Source organism: Ostrinia nubilalis, chromosome 5 (genome assembly GCF_963855985.1).
Source record: "Ostrinia nubilalis chromosome 5, ilOstNubi1.1, whole genome shotgun sequence".
Classification (NCBI taxonomy): domain Eukaryota; kingdom Metazoa; phylum Arthropoda; class Insecta; order Lepidoptera; family Crambidae; genus Ostrinia; species Ostrinia nubilalis.
The window spans coordinates 16,675,827-16,697,789 of NC_087092.1; the positions used below are offsets into that span (position 1 = coordinate 16,675,827).

Genomic DNA, 21,963 nt, shown 5'->3' on the forward strand with positions numbered 1-21,963 from the left:
TGTTGTGCGTTTTTAAGTTCAGTTTTTTCATGTTCTTGTTTCAGCTTTTTAATAATATTGTTACAGTGATTACGGTAGCGTGAATAGGTCAATTTGAAAACTTCATTGTTAGGATGTTTTTTGCATTTAATATGTAGTTTGTCTCGATTTTTCATGCATCTTAATAAGCCTGGCGTGATCCACGGTTTGATTATTTTTTTGCGAAGAGGGACTATAGAGATCTTGGTAAATTTGTGGAGTGTACTTTCTAGTGAGGTAATTAAAAAGTCAGCTGCATTATTAGCATCAGTCATGGCAAAGATTTGGTTTAAGTCTAGTTCGGAAAAGGCTGAGTCTAGGGCTATGTAATCAATTTTCTTAGTGGTTTTAGTGAATGATCCAGTACTATGAGCGGAAGATGCAATACTAAGTAACACAGTATAGTGGTCTGTTACCGTAGTGTGAGCAATATAGCATCGTGCAGGAAGTTTTGTCTTCATGATTATATGGTCAAGACAGGTGTGTGTGTGAGTGGGGAGTGTGTGTGCAGGAAGCATACTGTGAGAAGCCAGTAAGTTAAGATAGGTATGTGCCCTAGCATCAGTTGAGGAGTTAGAGATATCAATATTTATATCACCCGCTAAAATTATTGTTTTGAATGACTTTAAGCTGGATAGCTCTGTGTTCAGTGATTCGAAGAACTTTGTAGTGTTCTTTTCACCTGGTGGCCGGTATATTGCAAGGATCACTGTAGTGTTACTAACTTTTATAATTAAACTATTTGCATCAAGTATTTTGGCTTCATAGATTTTGTACTTTAAGGTTGATTTATAGTACACTACTACACCTTCATTTTGCGTTTTATTGTTAGTAGTAATGCAAGAGTCATAGCCGTCGAGCGATGGTATCATAGCGTTTTTTAGTAGCCAACATTCAGTCAATATGATGACGTCCCAGTCAACCTTTGACCTCTGTAAGAGGGTTTCAAATTGTGTGATGTTGCATTTTATACTCCTTATGTTTTGAAGCAGAAGCTTTAGATGTTCACGCTTGGTAGAGATTAATTCAGGACTACTTTCAATATCACAGGACCCACAATTTGCTATAGAGATATTATCAAGATCGTTAAGTTGTCTATCCAATCTATCCATGTTCATGTAGATATGAGTAGGTAAGATGTATTTGAGTTTTAGTGTTCTTTGTTTTATGATACAGCAGTAATGTGAGGTTTATACATGGTTTCGATAGTGTTTTGTGTATATATAATATTAATATGTGGTGGCAATCATTAGTTAAAGATGTGTATATGAATATCGTTTCGTGTTTAGATATTAAAATTAAAGAAATAATATAATTGTTGTTGTGCAGTATAAGTACCTTATGATGGCTATGAAAATCCAAAGGCGGAGTTAATGTAATAATTAGAATATGGAGTAAATAACAGGAAATGTAAATGCAGACTAGTCACTTATTTTTCAGGAGGTGCAGCTGGGCTTCGCTTTTAACAAGTATGTAGGGGTCTCCTTGCTTTTTCCGGAGGTAGACCATTCCGTTAGATGTCCAGCAGTAATCATAGCTCATAGTCTTCCGAAATTCTCGGGCCAAGAAGTGTAGGCGGGATGCTTGGGGTGTAAGATGTTCGGTAATATAAATTTCTGTCTTAATTCCTTCCAAGCCCAGATGACAAGAGTTAAGTTGTTCAGTTTTGTATTTCATAGCATTTAAAACGTGCTTCTTTGCCGATGACAGCAGGTCTCCTTTGGTAATAGTAGACGAGAATTCAGCCACTACGATGGAGTTCTTCTGGTCTGGTTTAGTTGGCACTCGATAAACATCCCTCAGGTCTGCCGTATTAATGGTGACATTAAGCGTGGAGCTCAACTTCTGGATCATGTTAAGTAGCATGCTTTTGGTTTCCCCTTTCTGTTTAGGCACGTTACGAATCTGTATACTGGTTTTACGGGAGTTCCTTTCAATACTATCACACTTTTCCTCAATTTTGGACAGTTGAGATACAAGTTCACGTCTGTCCTCTTCCAATCGACCAATTGTGGACTGGATGTCCTCAAGTTTATTGGTGACGAATGCTAATGACTTCTCAATATCTGAATTCTTTTTGTGTGTTGTGTCATTCTGAATTTTTATATCCGATATAAGTTGCTGTAGCGATTCCATGCGTAAGTTTTGTTGTTCCTGCACATTGCCAAATATCTCCCGCAGCTCCTCTCTAATTATTGCCCTGATATCAGCAGAGGGATCTTGTTTAGACTGTTCGACCTCAGTTTCAGTTGAGGAACAAGCCTCAAGACGTCGTCGTTTTTTGTCATGTTGAGCCACTAGGGTCAGCTCCTCTAGGTGGGGGCCGGAGGTTGAAATTTTGTCTACATCTGTTTCCGACAAGCTGTGAGACTTATTTAGTTTACTTGTGGTTGGTGAGCGCATAATATTTGGCATTGTTGTAGATAATAAATCTCAGCGGTGATACAAAATAAAAATTATCTCTTGGACCAAGCGTTAAAAAATTAATCGCTACCGCTCTCGCCTCTAAATTGTGGCAGCCGCTAGTGTTATGACGCTACGTACGTTCGTTCCGCGATGATTCACAGGCGGGGACGATGCGTATGATGCGTAGCTCGCAGGTTTTAGTTGTCTCTGTAGTGCCGTCCTTGTCCGTCAGCGTGTCTTCACTCACTGTTAGCGCGTTATGCGCGCCTGGTACTTCGAGGGATAATATTATGGATTTTTATTTGATTTTTGTCGAAATTAAATAAAAACTAACACGGGGACACGTCTATACGCTTTGGCGGTCCGAGGGGGAGAGGATTAGTTTTAAAAAGTAAAAAATCCGTCTTGAGTAGTTTTTGTAAAGCTAACTGACGGACTAATTAAAACTCTTGCTTTTTTTTACCCAGGAAACATCCCTATTAGCAACCGGTTAAGATTCGTAATATCCCCCCGTTCATCCGTCAGTTCTCCATGTCTCCCCTAGTGTAGAATTAGCACAAAATATGTCTGTTTCAGTACGCGATGCTCCTGGACGTGGTGAACAACGTGGTGCTGCACGTGGAGCCGGAGCGGCGGCGCACGCTGGAGCGGCGCGCGCGCATGCGCTTCCAGCTGCAGCTGCACCGCGACGCCGACCCGCGCCAGCTCATACACAAGCTGCAGACGCAGGTAGCTACACTAGCGACCACACATGTACTATACTACACCATGCGCACGCTGGAGCGGCTCCAGCTGCAGCTGCACCGCGACGCCGACCCGCGCCAGCTCATACACAAGCTGCAGACGCAGGTAGCTACACTAGCGACCACACATGTACTATACTACACCATGCGCACGCTGGAGCGGCTCCAGCTGCAGCTGCACCGCGACGCCGACCCGCGCCAGCTCATACACAAGCTGCAGCGAACACGTCGCGGATGTGCAACTTTTCCGCCTAGAGTTTTCGCCTCGTGTTTGCTGCGCAGCCGTACATTAAGTACTAAAATGAAGAGAGTTATCTGATTTCATGACATTTAGGGCTGATTTTTCAATCGTTAGATATATTTTAACCGCAGAATCACCTTGTCATTTTGACATATTTCCCATACTAAAACTGTCAATGTGCCAAACTTATTCTTCAGTTAAAAGTTATCCGACGATTGAAAAATCAGCCCTTAGTTGAATAGTCTTCGGAATTTTTATCTATTCTGCTTCTATGTTGCCCTGACCAAATCATCTTTCCCCTAAGACATAACCACTTTTTGTTGCTGCGGTATGGTTATGTAGTGCGAGTGAACGTCTCGTTCCGAAATTAGGAAACGAATACCACCAGTAATAATACCAGTAAAAATACCAGTAAAAATACTATTTCTATAAAATAAAAATTCACGTTTGATGCTGTTTTTAGGTATTGTTTTTCCAAGTCAACTGATCGAATGTGAATGTTTTTGAATGACAATACAATGAGTTATCAAAAACATATTAACACTAGAGTGCTCGCGCGGGTGACATATGTCACCCAGGGTGTAAAATTTGTAAATATTTTTTCAAGGTATCGAGCTACAGTGCTGCCTTCTCATGTATTCTTCGAGCATGTATTGTCGCACATTTTAGTAGTAACGCCATCTTGCTAGACGCATCAACGTGAGTGCAGAAAACATTTAAAGTGTTTGGGTGACGCATGTCCCCCGCGCGAGCACTTGAGGAATTGTTTGATCCCCTATCGTCGCGGTTTAAAATCAAGTTTACTTTCATGTAAGCTCAAAGTTATAATATTTAACCATTTTTTAAACATTTACAATAATTATATTGTTTTATAAGCATAAACTGATGCAAGAAAGTAGTTGTTTTAGATTGTATGCAATGTAGTAATAACTTACCTAGGACTGTAAAATTAAAAACCAGGATTCTTCTGGGCTTGCGACAACACCAACTAGCACAAATCTTGCCAGTATTGTGGCAAAGGACGATGTGTTTATTGCACAAGAGCAAGAAATCGAAGCACTCGTAAGCAAATATAACAAGTGGAATAGGCGTTTTTGTCCAGATCATCAAATCATATCGTGCCCGAGTTGTGATCAAAATATCACAGAATAAGATCAATCTATTGATTAACTTTCTAATTAGGTGATATTTTTGCCAAAATAACGGGTCAAACGACTATTTAAACTACTTTGGTCTCTTCGACTCTAAAATATTTGAAAAATATTGAAGTATTTCTTTTTTTGGTTTATAATAAGAGTTCATGAAATAATTTCTCACTTTTTTTAAATTATTTAGTAAGAAATATAGTTGATGTTTAATATTATAAATTGTTTTACTTGTATTAAATAAGATTAGCAAAAATAAACCCATATCATAATGGGGGACATATGTCACCCGCGCGAGCACTCTAGGAGTATTTAGGGGCGCGAGCACTCTAGTGTTAATTCACCTGTTTGCGATTATTCACGGTATACAGTGTACTTGATTAGCCAAACATGGTTATAAAATTCGTCATCGATGAACAAGTCTTCGGTAGTATAGTGGTCAGTATCCCCGCCTGTCACGCGGGAGACCGGGGTTCGATTCCCCGCCGGAGAGACTTTTTGTTTTTGAGAAGCAATTTGTTTTGGCATTTAAAAACCAATGCTATGTCAAAGTGATGATTTCTTGAAGATTAAAAAATATTACATAATGATAATTATAGTGTAATAGTTACATGATTTTTGAGATGCAGACTTATGATTAAGAATGTAAAGGAAGTGATTAGGTAAAGGCAGGGGCGTAGCTACCGCCGTATCTGCCGTATCATTTATACGGGGCCCCCAGCCTACGGGGGCCCCCAAGGTGCGTAAGAAAAAATTAATAAAAACTTCCCAAATTTCTTAAATTTCAGAAATGAGAAAAGTAAAAAAAAAAGCAATTTCTTTTTTCCCGTATATTTCTTTTAATTTTATGCAATCATTTTTTTCTTTTTTGAGAAATCTTAACCCTTTCTAAGGGCCCCCAAACAAATTTTTATACGGGGCCCCGCCAAGGTACGCTATGCTTCTGGGTAAAGGTAATTATTAGATAAAGGTCTAATTCATAGAATACTTAAATAAATCTTTATATGACTTAAAGGTCCTATGTCCCCTAGATGGGGCAGAGGGCGTCCACAACAGTCCTCCATGATGCGTTCGGTCTTGAGCTTCGCGTTTGATCTCGCTCCAGGTTATGAAACATGATTTATTATTATGAAAAAAGTTTTAAGTCGCTTGTTTATTTAAACGACACCGATAAATATGCTTTTTCTTCAGCGAAGTTAGGTGCGAGAGTAGAAACCATTTCTAAAATAATAAGCTAAAACAAAAATAAAATGAACAAAAAAGTTCGTTATGTAATATTTTATATTCTTCAAGAAATCATCACTTTGACATAGCATTGGTTTTTAAATGCCAAAAGAAATTGCTTCTCAAATAACAAAAAAATCTCTCCGGCGGGGAATCGAACCCCGGTCTCCCGCGTGACAGGCGGGGATACTGACCACTATACTACCGAAGACTTGTCAGTGCCGGGCGAATTTTATTATCTGTTTTGACTAATCGAATTATTTTGAATCGCGATTGTGACTAATAATGCGCAAACAGGTGATTAATAAAATATTACTTTTATCTTTTGTGTATGTAATTGGTATGTAATTAATTCATTAGTAATGAACGATAACGACTCACACTTTTATGCGAATTCAGTAGAAATACCTATTTTGTTTCTTGGACGTAGGTAATGACACAGTCACGAAACCTAGAATATTTATGCTTGTTTATTGTTAATTACTTTTAAATAGAGATTTTATAGTCTGATAGTATTTAACAAAACAATGTTATGGCACTGTTGTCATTATTTCATATTTTTCAGTTAATTGTGGATTTAAATAATTTGAAACTTTTCAATTATGTATGTTTCTCCTCAATATATTCGGCTATGTTGTGTTTAGGTGAGGGAATCCTTGGCGAGGCTACGGCGGCTTGAGAAAGAGTACTACCTCAAGAACCGGTCCATCACCGGGGATGACCCGGTCGCCTTCGAGGAGCTTAAGAGCCTTGACAATCAAGTAAGTGTAACAAGTAATATTTTATTTAAAAAGTAACTTTTTAAATAAAATATTGATGAGACTATTCCCTTCCCCAGCTCTCTGTCTCATAATTTGTTCTGTAATTTATACGCAACTAGACCTCTGCCCGAACAAGAGTTTCGATCTGTTAGTTTTGTACTTTGTCTTAATATGCCAAATAAATGTTTTTCTAATCGCTATTACGCATCTTAGACAGCCTGTGTAATGATCATGTGCGTGCGCATTTGAGCACATAAGAATTCATTGTCGGCAGTGAAATGTTGCTGTAAAAATATAAAATAAAAATAAAAAGACAGCTAATATTAACCAATAATCACGCGTGCGCGCAGGTGAATGAGTGCAAGGAAGTGGATCGAGTTTTATCTAAATAATTATAACTCAAAGGTAACTGACTGACTGACATAGTGATATATCAACGCACAGCCCAAACCACTGGACGGATCGGGCTGAAATTTGGTATGCAGGTAGATGTTATGACGTTGGCATCCGCTAAGAAAGGATTTTACGAAACTCCACCCCTAAAGGGGTAAAACGGGATCCACGCGTACGAAGTCGCGGGCGGCCGCTAGTTCTGTAATAAGAACCTGACTCAGTTGCTTAACATAGACACCTGCTTAATCAACTTTATGTGCGGATACACAGGTGAACGAGTGTAAAGAAGTGGTCTGGTCTCTGGGCGCGGAACTAACCTTACAGAGTTGTTGTTGTTGCTTGTTGTCACCATCAATCCCTAATTTTTAAGTGACCCCTTTGAAAACAAAATTCCTGTTATTTGTTACCATTGGGATCTCTTAAAAATTAGGGATTGATGGTGAAAACGTGCTTTACACAGTTAACCTAGACACCTGAGAGCCTAGTGTGAGTTTACATCAAACACGCTCACTAGAAAATGACATTAAATGTATGACGGATTGTAGCAGGAAACGTTCAAAAACTAATATTTTCACAAATTTTTTACTAGTGAGCGCGTTTAATGTAAACTCACACTCAGCCCACTGATTAAGAATTTTTGTGCGCGTGCACAGGTGAACGAGTGCAAAGAAGTGGTGTGGTCTCTGGGCGAAGAATTAGACGCGATGGTGCGCGCGTGGCGCGAGGCCGAGGCGCCGGGCGCGGGCGCGGGCGGCGCGCGGGGCCCCGGGGCCGCCGCGCCGCACCGCTACAACGAGATATGCTTCAAGTCCGCCAGGTGGCGCCTTACGGATGCTGACGGACAGCTGGGGATCGCTGACCTGCTGCTGACTAACTTCCTGTGAGTGTACACTATTGAACCGACCAGCACGTTACACAGCGGGCCCCGGGGCCGCCGCGCCGCACCGCTACAACGAGATATGCTTCAAGTCCGCCAGGTGGCGCCTTACGGATGCTGACGGACAGCTGGGGATCGCTGACCTGCTGCTGACTAACTTCCTGTGAGTGTACACTATTGAACCGACCAGCACGTTACACAGCGGGCCCCGGGGCCGCCGCGCCGCACCGCTACAACGAGATATGCTTCAAGTCCGCCAGGTGGCGCCTTACGGATGCTGACGGACAGCTGGGGATCGCTGACCTGCTGCTGACTAACTTCCTGTGAGTGTACACTATTGAACCGACCAGCACGTTACACAGCGGGCCCCGGGGCCGCCGCGCCGCACCGCTACAACGAGATATGCTTCAAGTCCGCCAGGTGGCGCCTTACGGATGCTGACGGACAGCTGGGGATCGCTGACCTGCTGCTGACTAACTTCCTGTGAGTGTACACTATTGAACCGACCAGCACGTTACACAGCGGGCCCCGGGGCCGCCGCGCCGCACCGCTACAACGAGATATGCTTCAAGTCCGCCAGGTGGCGCCTTACGGATGCTGACGGACAGCTGGGGATCGCTGACCTGCTGCTGACTAACTTCCTGTGAGTGTACACTATTGAACCGACCAGCACGTTACACAGCGGGCCCCGGGGCCGCCGCGCCGCACCGCTACAACGAGATATGCTTCAAGTCCGCCAGGTGGCGCCTTACGGATGCTGACGGACAGCTGGGGATCGCTGACCTGCTGCTGACTAACTTCCTGTGAGTGTACACTATTGAACCGACCAGCACGTTACACAGCGGGCCCCGGGGCCGCCGCGCCGCACCGCTACAACGAGATATGCTTCAAGTCCGCCAGGTGGCGCCTTACGGATGCTGACGGACAGCTGGGGATCGCTGACCTGCTGCTGACTAACTTCCTGTGAGTGTACACTATTGAACCGACCAGCACGTTACACAGCGGGCCCCGGGGCCGCCGCGCCGCACCGCTACAACGAGATATGCTTCAAGTCCGCCAGGTGGCGCCTTACGGATGCTGACGGACAGCTGGGGATCGCTGACCTGCTGCTGACTAACTTCCTGTGAGTGTACACTATTGAACCGACCAGCACGTTACACAGCGGGCCCCGGGGCCGCCGCGCCGCACCGCTACAACGAGATATGCTTCAAGTCCGCCAGGTGGCGCCTTACGGATGCTGACGGACAGCTGGGGATCGCTGACCTGCTGCTGACTAACTTCCTGTGAGTGTACACTATTGAACCGACCAGCACGTTACACAGCGGGCCCCGGGGCCGCCGCGCCGCACCGCTACAACGAGATATGCTTCAAGTCCGCCAGGTGGCGCCTTACGGATGCTGACGGACAGCTGGGGATCGCTGACCTGCTGCTGACTAACTTCCTGTGAGTGTACACTATTGAACCGACCAGCACGTTACACAGCGGGCCCCGGGGCCGCCGCGCCGCACCGCTACAACGAGATATGCTTCAAGTCCGCCAGGTGGCGCCTTACGGATGCTGACGGACAGCTGGGGATCGCTGACCTGCTGCTGACTAACTTCCTGTGAGTGTACACTATTGAACCGACCAGCACGTTACACAGCGGGCCCCGGGGCCGCCGCGCCGCACCGCTACAACGAGATATGCTTCAAGTCCGCCAGGTGGCGCCTTACGGATGCTGACGGACAGCTGGGGATCGCTGACCTGCTGCTGACTAACTTCCTGTGAGTGTACACTATTGAACCGACCAGCACGTTACACAGCGGGCCCCGGGGCCGCCGCGCCGCACCGCTACAACGAGATATGCTTCAAGTCCGCCAGGTGGCGCCTTACGGATGCTGACGGACAGCTGGGGATCGCTGACCTGCTGCTGACTAACTTCCTGTGAGTGTACACTATTGAACCGACCAGCACGTTACACAGCGGGCCCCGGGGCCGCCGCGCCGCACCGCTACAACGAGATATGCTTCAAGTCCGCCAGGTGGCGCCTTACGGATGCTGACGGACAGCTGGGGATCGCTGACCTGCTGCTGACTAACTTCCTGTGAGTGTACACTATTGAACCGACCAGCACGTTACACAGCGGGCCCCGGGGCCGCCGCGCCGCACCGCTACAACGAGATATGCTTCAAGTCCGCCAGGTGGCGCCTTACGGATGCTGACGGACAGCTGGGGATCGCTGACCTGCTGCTGACTAACTTCTTGTAAGTTGACAGCATATCAAGCCGAACAGTACAGCTATTATGTAGTTATGATAAGTGCTATAACAAAAAAATCTATTCATAAGCTATGATAATACTAATCGCAAAGGGCCCTTTGAAAAATAACCATATGTACGCCAATGCTTATCTCCCTTTTTCCAATGGTTATAAAGATTTTACTGTTTTGTTCTTATTTATCTTCTATTTACCTTGTTTGTTTAGATACACCAAGACATCCCGGTCGGATGATTCCGTGGAACATCAGCTCGAAGTTGGTTACGTGCGAGTCACCAACTTGCTGCCCAATGAACCATTCCCAGAGGTACGTAGTTTCTCTGATTTACAGGAACAAACTAACATGTTGAATTTTACGGTTAAAGACATGTTTTTCTCAAAAGAATTTACAAAATCCACTTACAGAGAAAATACAAAGATAATTAATTACTTTTGCTATATTATTCCTTTGATACTACCCTAAAATGAATACGGTCTTATGTTGCCTCAATTTCAGGCAGACTACGAAATCAGATTTTTGGGAGCATTCAAGAGTTTGATTTTAAAAGAATTCGCTACGTTCTGTGGTATCACTACCTTGCCTTTCGGTAATACATAACCGATAGTTTCATCTTCACAGGCGGCACCTGCCGATAAGATTATCTGTCTGTATGTTACCCTATTGTTTAGTATTATGTCTTTCTCGCAGGTGTTAGTACCGCAAGCGCCATCAGGGAGAGCGCCACTAGCGCGCCGCGCGGCGCTACGTGTGTTCTGTCGCGACCGTCCGCCGGTGGGCGGCATCGCTGTCAAGGAGCACTTCGAGGTCAACATCGTGCCCATAAGGATCGGTACGTTAGAAATACGGGACTATTCCCATCTCTCGTTCCCACCACTGCAACTCCTGTGTAGCCAAGATCTACAGCTTGACCGCCACAAAAACCCAACCAATGAAGGTCAAGTTTGTCCCGGGAGAAAGTTAAAGTGTCATTGGACCCGCAACGAAATTCAGAAGAACATAGGAGGAGTTCGAAATTAAGGTTCGACTTCCCTCCATTGCAAAGCGGTTGACAGGTGACAAACAAAGGTACGTTAGAAATAGTATGAAAAGATGTAGTAATAATTTAATTTGTCATCATTTTAAGGGAGCCGTACATAACCCTAAACGTCACAAGAACAAGTTTTTTATAACACGTAGCAAATGAAATGATAGTTGATGCGTTACTATGATGAGCGATTGTATAGCGACGCGTTTCGATACTAGTCATTTCTTTTAATGAATAGGAATCTCGCTGTATTTTATTATACAAAGTGGATTTTTAGTGTCCTCATGTCACCTCGGAACCATTTCACCCAAAGGTGGTTTGGTGGTTGTCTATGACAGGCTAAGGCCTTTTTAAACGTAAAGCTAGACTCGTCCTTTACATAAGTCTCAATACCTCAAATATCTAAAAGATTGACGCTCCATCATACTTCCAAAGTCTCCTCGTTCAGAATATCATAAATTCTATTTTCTACTCCTATTTTAATTTACTAACAAGTCTTACTCTTTAGGCCTAACAAAGAAGTTCTTCAACACAATGCTGAAGTTCTGCTTCCCTGAACGCGACCCGGAGTCCATCGAAGATGGCGACGACGAGGAGGGCGCGCGCTCCGGCCTGGTGCCCGCCGGCTCCAAGAAGGCCAAGAAGAAGCCCAAGGACTCCAACTCCAACTTCTACGTCAAGAGGGACAAGAAGGACAAGGATGATGTCGAAAAGATGAAGGTTTGTGATTGTTTTGGGTTTGAGTTGCGCTTGCGCACCCTAATAGGGCCGTTGTAAGTGTTGTAACACGGAGTGCATCCCATCCTCCGTAAAGAGGGATAAAAAGGGTAAGTATCATGTAGGGAGGATGGAGGTTAATGTTTGGGTTACGCTTACGCACCCAAAGGGTGCTAATAGAACCATTGTATCAAGGATTCCAACTCCTACTTCTATGTTAAGAGGGATAAGAAGGACAAAGATGATGTGGAGAAGATGAAGGAAGGCACAGTTTAGAAAAGGATTAACTGTTTTGTTTTTAGATTGCGCTTACCCAAAGGGTCCTAATAGAACCATTGTATCAAGGACTCCTACTCCTACGTTAATAAAGATGATGTCGAGAAGCTGAAGGTTTAGGAAAGTCTGGTAAAGTAAAATTGAAATTCTAATTGATAGAATTAGATATACGGAATAAGTTTTGTACGTTGTATTAATGAAGTAACGAATGTAATGAACTAAACCGAATTAATAGTCATTTTAATTGATCTATATTCTAATGAACTGTTATGTGACTACCACAAGTAGTCTACCTATTCATTAATAAATTAATCTTAATATGTACGAGCACAATTACACTTAACCTGGTCAAGATTCATCATTATAATGACGAATCTAATGTTTAGAAAAAGAGCTAGAAAAAATAAAGAAAGATGGAAGAAGTAGTAGCACCGGTCTGCTGTTTTCTTGCTAGATAAGTAGTAAAACAATAAATAACAAGTACTGACTGATTCTGACTTTTTAATATACAGGAACGCGCAGAAAAGAACAAACTGTTCATCTACATTAAGATTCCCGAGGTGCCCGTGCGCGTATCTTACAAGGGCAGCAAAGAGAAGAATCTAGAAGACGTCAGGGACCTACCCTTGGTGCTGCCCACCCTGGAGTACCACAACGTCACGTGGACGTGGCTTGACCTGCTGCTGGCCACCAAAAGTGACACGCGGAGGTAACGTAGCATTCCTCAGAGACCAAGCAAAGTTCTGCCACTTTCTGTTGTCATATCTGTCTACTTTATTCCTTCTTTTCAAAAGAAATTCTTTGTGAATTAATATTAGAAATTATTGTTAATAATTAGACTAAAAAGAATAACTGCCACCAAGAGCGACACGAGGAGGTAACGTAGCACTCCACAGATGCAGTAAGCAGAGTTCTGCCACTATGTATTGCCTTTTCTTTGTCTACTTTATTTCTTCATTTCACAATGAATGTGAATTAATAATAGCAATTTTATTATTGTTGATATTAGACTAAAAAGAATAATAATTCTCTAGCCTCAAACAAAACAGAGCTTGTTTTCTGACCACAATTTAACAAATAAACTACAATTTGCTACTTGTGGAATTTGAACCCCTAACCGCAGTAGGCGTCATACGAATGCGAACCTTTCTAACCATTATTAAATAGCAAAGACTAAACTGTATACAGGGTGATCCTAGTACGCGACCCTCCTTCGTACGTTCGTTTCAGCCGTAAGACGTCCACTGCTGGACAAAGGCCTCCCACAAGGATTTCCATAATGACCGCTCTTGCGCCGCTCGCATCCAGGCACCTCCCGCGACCTTCACCAGATCTTCGGTCCACCTAGTGGGAGGCCTGCCCACGCTACGTCTTCCGGCTCGTGGTCGCCACTCAAGAATTTTCCGGCCATCAGCTCTACACGACCTTCCTTAACCGACACTTAATAGTAAAGACTAAATTACACTATGTACAGGGTGATCCTGTCGCAAGCGATCCGGCAAAAGCTTCAGCTGCACAGACGAGCCGCCGCCGCGCCCGAGCCCCACGAGGAAGACAAGGCCCGCCTGCTACTTGGAGAGAGGACCGTGAGTGACCATACCTCTTAATAATAGCGAGGGAGGTGCGTGGACCTCTGATAGTCAATACAGAGAGTGATCCTGTCGTAAGCGGTCCGTCAGAAGCTGCAGCTGCATAGACGAGCCGCATGAGACGGAAAAGGCCCGCCTACTGCTACTGTGAGAGAGGACCGTAAGTGACCATACCTCTTAATAATATTAGCGAGGGGGAGCTGTAAGTGCGTAGCCCTCATAGTCAATACACAGGATGATCCTGTCGCAAGCGATCCGTCAGAAGTTGCAGCTCCATAGACGAGCCGCATGAAGAGGATAAGGCCCGCCTGCTGCTGGGAGAAAGAATCGTAAGTGACCATACCTCTTAATAATAGCGAGGAGGGAGCTGTAGGTGCTTAGCCCTCATAGTCAATACACAGGATGATCCTGTCGCAAGCGATCCGTCAGAAGCTGCAGCTGCATAGACGAGCCGCATGAGGAGGAAAAGGCCCGCCTGCTACTGGGAGAAAAGACCGTAAGTGACCATACCTCTTAATAATAGCGAGGGGGGAGCTGTAGGTGCGTGGACCTCTGATAGTCAATACACAGGGTGATCCTGTCGCAAGCGATCCGGCAGAAACTGCATTTCTGCACCGAAGCGCCTCACGAGGAGGACAAGGCCCGCCTGCTATTTGGAGAGAGGACCGTAAGTGACCATACCTCTTAATAATAGCGAGGGGAGAGCTGTAGGTGCGTGGCTGACCAATAGTGTCTTTATTTTTATTGCATTCCATGTTAAAAAAAATTACCCGACTGTGCGACGCCAAGGTGTGGTAATGTGTTTATAAAATGATAGGTTAATTTGGTCCTGGCGTCTTGGCTTGCCTTAGGCTACTATACACACTACTGTCCACAGAGCGACAACGTAGCGCATTCGTCAAGTTACGGACCGTGGACAGTGTGCCTTAATCAGCCGTCTAGGAGATGAGTTGCAAGAACAGTACCGGTTGTCGAGGGTCAGTATGCTCCAGGTTGGAAGTGTAAAATGTCATGATAACGCCATTACGCGATATTGCGCCCCGCAGACTGACCCTCGACAACCTTGGCCGTTTACACCAATGTTACTGCCCTCGCTACCATCCGGCAGAAAAGGGCTGCTCATTTAAAGCCTGGTCCGTGAGCACGTAGAATCCCGTTCGATTCTACGTGCTCACGGACCAGGCTTTAGTGCCATTTTTGATGCGTATTTTGGCACGCGTGTGGATTTAGTTCGCATTTCATTATTTAATACATGTTTTTCCTATTACGCCGGCACCTATCACGCATGACGCGTACAACGCGCAGCGTGATTTTACACGCACGCGGATCAGATCCTGACGAGTGCCGAAATCTACAATACAGGAAAAAGGCACTTTTTTTCGGAAAATATAACTCGTGGGTGTCCAATGCCCATATCTTAAGTTTTAAAGGCTTATTTTCGAGCACCATAATGTCTATTAAGCTTTGCAGTTAACTGTGTGTGCGTAATTTTTTATGAACGAATTAAATTATACACGTGTGCCAATTTCGAAACCGCGCACAGACCACAGCGGATACAAATTATTAATATGAAAAATAAAGAAAATGTTTTATTTACGTACCTATATCTTTCTGATTCTGAGTCGCTCTTAAAAATTTTGCAACTGTGCAAAGTCACCCTGTATACCTACTTGTGAAATTAACTTATCATCTAATTTTTAGGAGTCATAAAAAGAATTCAATGTAAGTTATCAAAGTAACAGTACAAATTGTCCATAACACCTGTATTTTATCAGGATTACAACTTTAGGATCTTACATTGTGCCTATTGATGGCATTTCCTGTATTTTTTTTTGCGGGATTCATTAATAAATAATAATAATAAAAAACCGTTGGACATTTTACAATGCGCCGCTAGTCCCAAACTAAGCAAAGCTTGTACTATTGTCTAGTGACAACGAATATAAATATACTTAAATACTTTTTTTTGTAAATACATACATATTATACATAGAAAACACCCAGACCCGTCACAGAAATTAAAATTCATAATTTCAATTACTGCCCGACCGGGAATCGAACCCGGGACCTCTCGGCATAGTAGTCCATTCTGAACCACTACACCAAACGGCCGACTTTTCATGAATATACAGTGCTACATGCATCCACATGGTAGCACTTTCAAAAATTTAAAAACAAAAAGCCGAAGAAAGGGTTCATCCCTATTGAAATACACCGCGAAATATGTATCTGAAAAAATCAAATGACGCCGCGATGTAAAGAAGCACAGTGCCATCTATCCGTCGTTCAGATTAATTTTTATAATTTGCGCATGCGGGTTTGGTCGTAAACGCGTGACGCCAGACATAGGGGATGTTGTACAACATCCCCTATGTTTACGTCTACGTTCGAATCCGTTCCGTCCCGAATGGATATGCAAATAGATATAATATTGTCTGCGGGGCGAATATTGTCGTATAACGTTAATGAAGTTTCGAATGTAGATATCTCCCCAACACGAAAAGCGATCGATCGGGCGAGAGTGACAGACAGACCTACTTAAACGTCGTTAGGGAGTAAGTAGCCCCTCGATTCGCGAAATTTATTTTTCATCAATGGCGGGACCGAGTGCGTTTAGACAGCCGTTCGATCGTATATTATTGACAGATTTCTTAAAGTTATGTGCGCGAATTACTTGTGTATTAATGTTATTGTGAGTGGTGTAGACTTTTTCGGTTAGCTTTACGAGCCGCTAAGCTAAATAACTTATACCACTTTGTATTCGTCACACTCGCGCACAATATTAAACTATTGACTTATTTCTCAGTTGTCATTATTCAGTTTAGTGTGTACCTATCAGGAGTTCAGGACCGATAGTAAGGCGGTTATCAACTTATCACACTGCGCCGCGCTCCGCCGCGGAGCGCGTGATTTTCATATAAAAAATCACGCGCGCGGACGCGTTGTCAGTGTGTTGTGCCGCGCGTGTTTTCTATACAAACTGAGGTACTTGCATACAATGATTAAATCTGTCGCCCGGCGCAGTGTGATAACCGCCTAAGGCTTCATCATTTAATATTTTTATATTATGTACGCTTTTCTATTTTAGGTTACCGAAAACAAACCGCAAAAGAAAGGGACTCCGAGCGTGTTCAAGTTTTCCAAATCATAGCGACGCTTGTTCTTCTAGTGCATTTAGGCGAACCGAACCAAAAATAGACTTAAATGAATCTAAAGACATTACATTAAGATAACACCTAGTGATAATTAAGTATTTATTTGTTACTATCACGATAGGATATATTACAATATAAATATTTTGAGAGTAATTCGTTCAATTTCGGTAAATGGTTTTACGTCTTTTGAAGTGCGCGTCTTAATTTAGTTTTGAATTTATCTGAACAAGTGATCCCAAAGGGGTTCTAAGACTGTGTAAAAAGAGCGAAAGTATTACACAGGCCAAACAAATTAAAATTATGATGACATAATTGGATATTTCACACCATTTGTTAATAATTCCATGGCATAACTTTTGCAAAAGGTTTTATTTTATTGTTAGGAAAACAATCCTTTACAACTTTGGGAAAACAATTTATCCTGTAAATATAGATTTTCACGTCACGTCACTACAACGAATCATGTTTTAATTAATTCCTTGTGAAATGGTATTTAAAATGCCATTCGCTCATAAATATCTTCGTAGGTACATTCAACTTATAAAAAGAGTATGAAAAGAGACGCTTATTGAAATTGAACGAACTACTAATAAAGTATGTGACTTCTATAGAAACACTGTGTCAAAGTTTATTATAACTTCAATTAATAAACCAGTTCCTGTTATAGAAAGACAATCTCGCTGTTTGTTTGTGAGATAACTAAATATTATGTTATAATATTAGCTATAAAATAAAAAGACAGTTTCATATACCTTCCAATAATGATACAATCGTAGTTTCGATAGCTTTTTAAAATATTTTTTTGAAAACCTTTTCTTACTTAAATTTGTGATACGACGACACCCACGTCTTATAAATTTAACGCATCGAAATGTAAGACTATTTATGTATTAAAATTAGATAACAACTATGTAACTATTTTAGAGCGACCTTTTCTAATTGCCTTTTTACTGTGGATTTTAAACAAGAATTTTGTTAAAATTAACAATGAACTCAACCTCAATAAAAGGTCAATAATGATGACACAAAATATAATTTGTATTTCAACGTGACGTGCGATTTCGTATGTAATTTAAAATTTTAATGCTACGCATACGTATCCTGGAAGTTTATGGATTAAAAATTACGATGCCAAAAGCACACTGTAATCTAAGTTTTCCTTAGGCTGGGTTGCACCGTCTTACTTTAACTTTAGCAAACGTCAAAAATCTGTGAAACTGAGGAATACAAAGACATCGGTTAACTTTATAGTTACGGTTAAAGTTAGATGGTGCAACTCAGCCTGAAAATTGTATAGTTTGCTATGACCAGATGCAACTTGCTTGCTCTATTGTACATATAAACGTTATATGGTAGTATGTATTGGAACAATGTATGCTTGGAATGAGCAAGAAAGACTGTTTTTAACTAGAACAAAGTTAAATGTAAACTTGGCTAGTATTCGTTATCCTTTAGCTTCCTGCTTTTAAAATATTTGTCGATTATACAACCTACTTAATCTAGATTTTGGACTGTTTTGTGAAACTAAGATATTTTAAAACATTTACAGAAGGCCCAACAATTTTGTATGAGTACTATTTAACTAAGCTTTTAAATGGCTGATTACTTTGTACTAGAGAAATGAAAAATTTCATATTAATATTTCATAATCATAAAAACTACAAAGGACATCATCCATTTTGGTCCAAAATCAAAAGTGCCGGCCAAAAAATAAAAGTGCTGTATTCTGATAGAATACGTCCGCCTTAGCATTTATTACTATGACACCAAAGCTGTAGCACCACTGTGCATCGTAGTATTTGAGTTCTAAAAATATATGAAACGACTGACTTTGATCTCAAATACTACGACGCACAGTGGTGCTACAGGTTTGGTGTCATAGTAACAAATGCTAAGGCGGACGTATTCTGTCAGAATACAGCACTTTTTTTTAATGGCCGACATTTTTGATTTTGAACAAAAAATGTATGAATCGTCGATGAATTTTAGATCTCAAATACTCGACGCACAGTGGTGCTACAGCTTTGGTGCCATAGTAACAAATGCTAAGGCGGACGTATTCAGTCAGAATACAGCACTTTTTTTTTTATTGGCCGACACTTTTGATTTTGAACAAAATATGTATGAATAGTCGATGACTTTTAGATCTCAAATACTCGACGCACAGTGGAGCTACGGCTTTGGTGCCATAGTAACAAATGCTAAGGCAGACGTATTCTGTCAGAATACAGCACTTTTTTTTTTGGCCGGCACTTTTGATTTTTTACCAAAAATATATGAAACGTGGATGATGTCCTTTTATTTCGTTGATAATATTGTTGTGCACTCTTTAACTCATACTTCCATTTGAATTAGTAATATTTACGACAGTGGTAGCCGTAGGGGCTCTAGACTTTCGGTTAAACAACTCAGTATTCTTAACTTTTAAGATATTAGTGTTTTATACTTCTCGTTATTTTTGTATAATTACTGGCAAATAAAGAATCGACTTGTTATTTAATAAATATTTTAATTAATTTACTGTGTTTTATTTATCCTGTTAACTTTATGTGAGACATTAGGTTTTCACTAGAATTTTTTCAAGGTCTAGTACCTAATATAGGTCAAGGTGTGAGGCAACGCAGGACCTTTCCTTAAACCGAGTCGTGAATAAATTTATTAGCATATTTATTGAGAATATTATGTATCAAGTGACCTTGCTCCAGAAAGTGCTATTACGTTAAAACAAATGACGTTAAGTGACACCGAAAGTTTGCGCACTCAGTTACTACGAAACGCTACAAAGCGTAGTCCAGAGTTCCCGTGAAAAACGTGCGAAAAGTCACAAGAAGTTTTCCTTCGCTCGTATTCTGTCGCCGCGACGAGCGCAGCCTTCAGTCTCGCGCCGAAAGCCGCGCGGAGCGCACGTCAGCCGCCCGCCTGTCCCACACGAAAACGAACTCGTACTACGAACGAAATGAGTTTAAATTATGTAATTTCATTATAGTGTACATAATTTTTTTATCATACAAATTATATTTTTCAGTGAAGTGCTAATCTAGTGTCGTCTGACAATGGCGCTGTTGTTTTGTGTATTATTGTGCGCGTGCGCCGGTGCCCTAGGTTTCAATGTGGACATACCCTCCAGGGTTGTTTATAAGGGAAACCATCACTCCATGTTTGGATTCACAGTCCAGTCGCACGTCGATGGGGACCGGAAAATGTAAGTTTTTCTCATACATCGCCTTAGAAGTGAGGGAATTGTAAATAATATTTTTCCGCGTGCGGCAAGATCTCACCGTTTCTTGACGCCGCTACCAAACGATTCAATGTCAAATTACTCATAGGTATTTTATGCACTGACGTAAGATGTGGAATTCAACGGATAGGTAAACAGTTAAAATGTTATCTTGATACCAAGAAAAAACTTATTTTGTAAACTTTTTTATTTTTTTATTTAATCATGAATAAACTATGTTTATTAATTTAAATGATATCTTATAAAAATAAGAATTTAAAGGTAAAGTCAATATTGCGCTTTGTTAACTTACTGAAAACTTTGCCAGTCTAGCTACTATAACACCCCACACCCATAATAATCTAGTTTTGTAGTAGATAGATTCAAAGATTTTTACAATTAATTCTCAGATATATTTTACTGCTTGCCCATGACATCACCGACGATGTAGAGTGCGCGGATACGAGGCTGACTCGAGACTATATTAGCATTTTGGCTAATAGATAGCAAATAACTCTTGTCAATATCGTTTATTTTGGTAGCTATACCACAGCATAATAATGTGCTCTACCAAAATTACGCGTGGGGCGATAACGTTAACAGGCGATTACTAAAAAGGGCGGTCTATTAGACTAGCCATTTAAACTTGCAGAATGTTAGACTCCCATTAGTTTTAAACTATACATAAGTACCTACATTTGTTTACTAAGTAAGTTTATTCAGGCAATAAATATTTGCGAGCTTGCATATTATAAAAGATCTGTCAATAAGTTAGTTGTCTTATCTCTACATACATATTTTGTTAGTGTTTGCTATGTTGATTACTGAATCCTTTTTAGTTTAATATCACAGTAGATTACATATTGTCAGAAATCACCAATTTACGCTTACTTATACACTTGTCAGTGTTGCGCACATAAAAACAACAAACAAATGCATCCATTTATAAGGGCAAACTCATTAATAGACAACTTGTTTTATCATTAAATGTTGCTTATGGTCTACTGATTATGTTATTAATGACGAAACAATAGTTTACTTTCTCTTTATATGATTGCGTTAAAAAAATTAAATGATAATACAAAACTGAATGACCATTGAACTGATTGATGAGGCTGACAATAGTGACTGAGTTTCTTGTGCTGCTTCTTCTCAGCACTACTGGCCCATTTATTGTCCTGAAGCAGTGGTAGGGTTAATACTGGGACGTGAAAAGTGCTTTTAAGCCTATTTGCAAAAATAAATGAGTTTTATGAGTTTTTTATTTTGGTTTTGTTTAGTAGAATCAAATGTTTAATTTCTTGAACATTATAGTGTAAAGACGCATGGAAAGCATTGGGGGAGGCCTATGTTCAGCAGTGGCCGTCCTATGGCTGAGATGATGATGATGATGATGATGATAGTGTAAAGTGAATAGCATACTAAAGTTACTTACCAGGCAGGGAAAACTCCTGAGCAGTACCTGAAATTTCAAGGATTATATAAGTTTACAGACAGATAGGTATCATTCGAGTTCAGACTCAACTCTTTTAGACGCTGTCATAAATTATTGTAAACGGTGCTAATGAACAAATAATAATTTTAGTAACTTCTCAAATTCTCAATTTGTAAAACCAATTGTTTAGGTACTGCATGTGAATGCCGCCAAAGTAGTTTGTCAAATGTTTATTGTCTTTGTCCCGCCATCCCTGTCACGCTTGACGCCCCATAGACAAAGCGACAAAAATTACTTTTTAGGAACCGGAAACAGCGTCACATGCGATGCACATGCGCCCGCGCACACCACGCGCCTTTTTTACCGTTTTAGGGATCATTACGAAATAAATAACAATACGAATGTAAGAATGTACGCTGAATGAAACACCCTCAAAACTCGATTTAAAAAATACCTGTTTGCTAATAAATTAAAACAATTTTCTAG

General features: G+C 41.5%; 2 protein-coding genes and 2 non-coding genes across 5 annotated transcripts in view; 3 read left to right on the top strand and 1 right to left on the bottom strand.

Moving 5' to 3' along the window:
• LOC135072087 (protein hobbit) overlaps positions 1–19,342 on the top strand; it is a 57,334-nt gene extending 37,992 nt beyond the window's left edge. Inside the window, exons 34-42 of the mRNA XM_063966036.1 lie at positions 3,001–3,273; positions 6,422–6,538; positions 7,585–7,811; positions 10,271–10,370; positions 10,752–10,893; positions 11,597–11,808; positions 12,594–12,790; positions 13,556–13,667; positions 16,759–19,342. Of these exons, the coding sequence (XP_063822106.1) occupies positions 3,001–3,273; positions 6,422–6,538; positions 7,585–7,811; positions 10,271–10,370; positions 10,752–10,893; positions 11,597–11,808; positions 12,594–12,790; positions 13,556–13,667; positions 16,759–16,821 (1,443 nt within the window). The 3' untranslated portion in view covers positions 16,822–19,342. The remainder of the gene's footprint in view (positions 1–3,000; positions 3,274–6,421; positions 6,539–7,584; positions 7,812–10,270; positions 10,371–10,751; positions 10,894–11,596; positions 11,809–12,593; positions 12,791–13,555; positions 13,668–16,758) is intronic.
• Trnad-guc (transfer RNA aspartic acid (anticodon GUC)) lies at positions 4,975–5,046 on the top strand. The gene has a single exon. It is a non-coding gene; the product is annotated as a tRNA-Asp (tRNA).
• On the bottom strand, positions 5,917–5,988 carry Trnad-guc (transfer RNA aspartic acid (anticodon GUC)). The gene has a single exon. It is a non-coding gene; the product is annotated as a tRNA-Asp (tRNA).
• Positions 19,343–19,687: 345 nt separating the features above from the next.
• LOC135072054 (integrin alpha-8) overlaps positions 19,688–21,963 on the top strand; it is a 127,224-nt gene continuing 124,948 nt past the window's right edge. For both annotated transcript variants that reach the window (XM_063965991.1, XM_063965992.1), the window contains exon 1: positions 19,688–20,027. In XM_063965991.1, the coding sequence (XP_063822061.1) occupies positions 19,879–20,027 (149 nt within the window). In that variant the 5' untranslated portion in view covers positions 19,688–19,878. The remainder of the gene's footprint in view (positions 20,028–21,963) is intronic.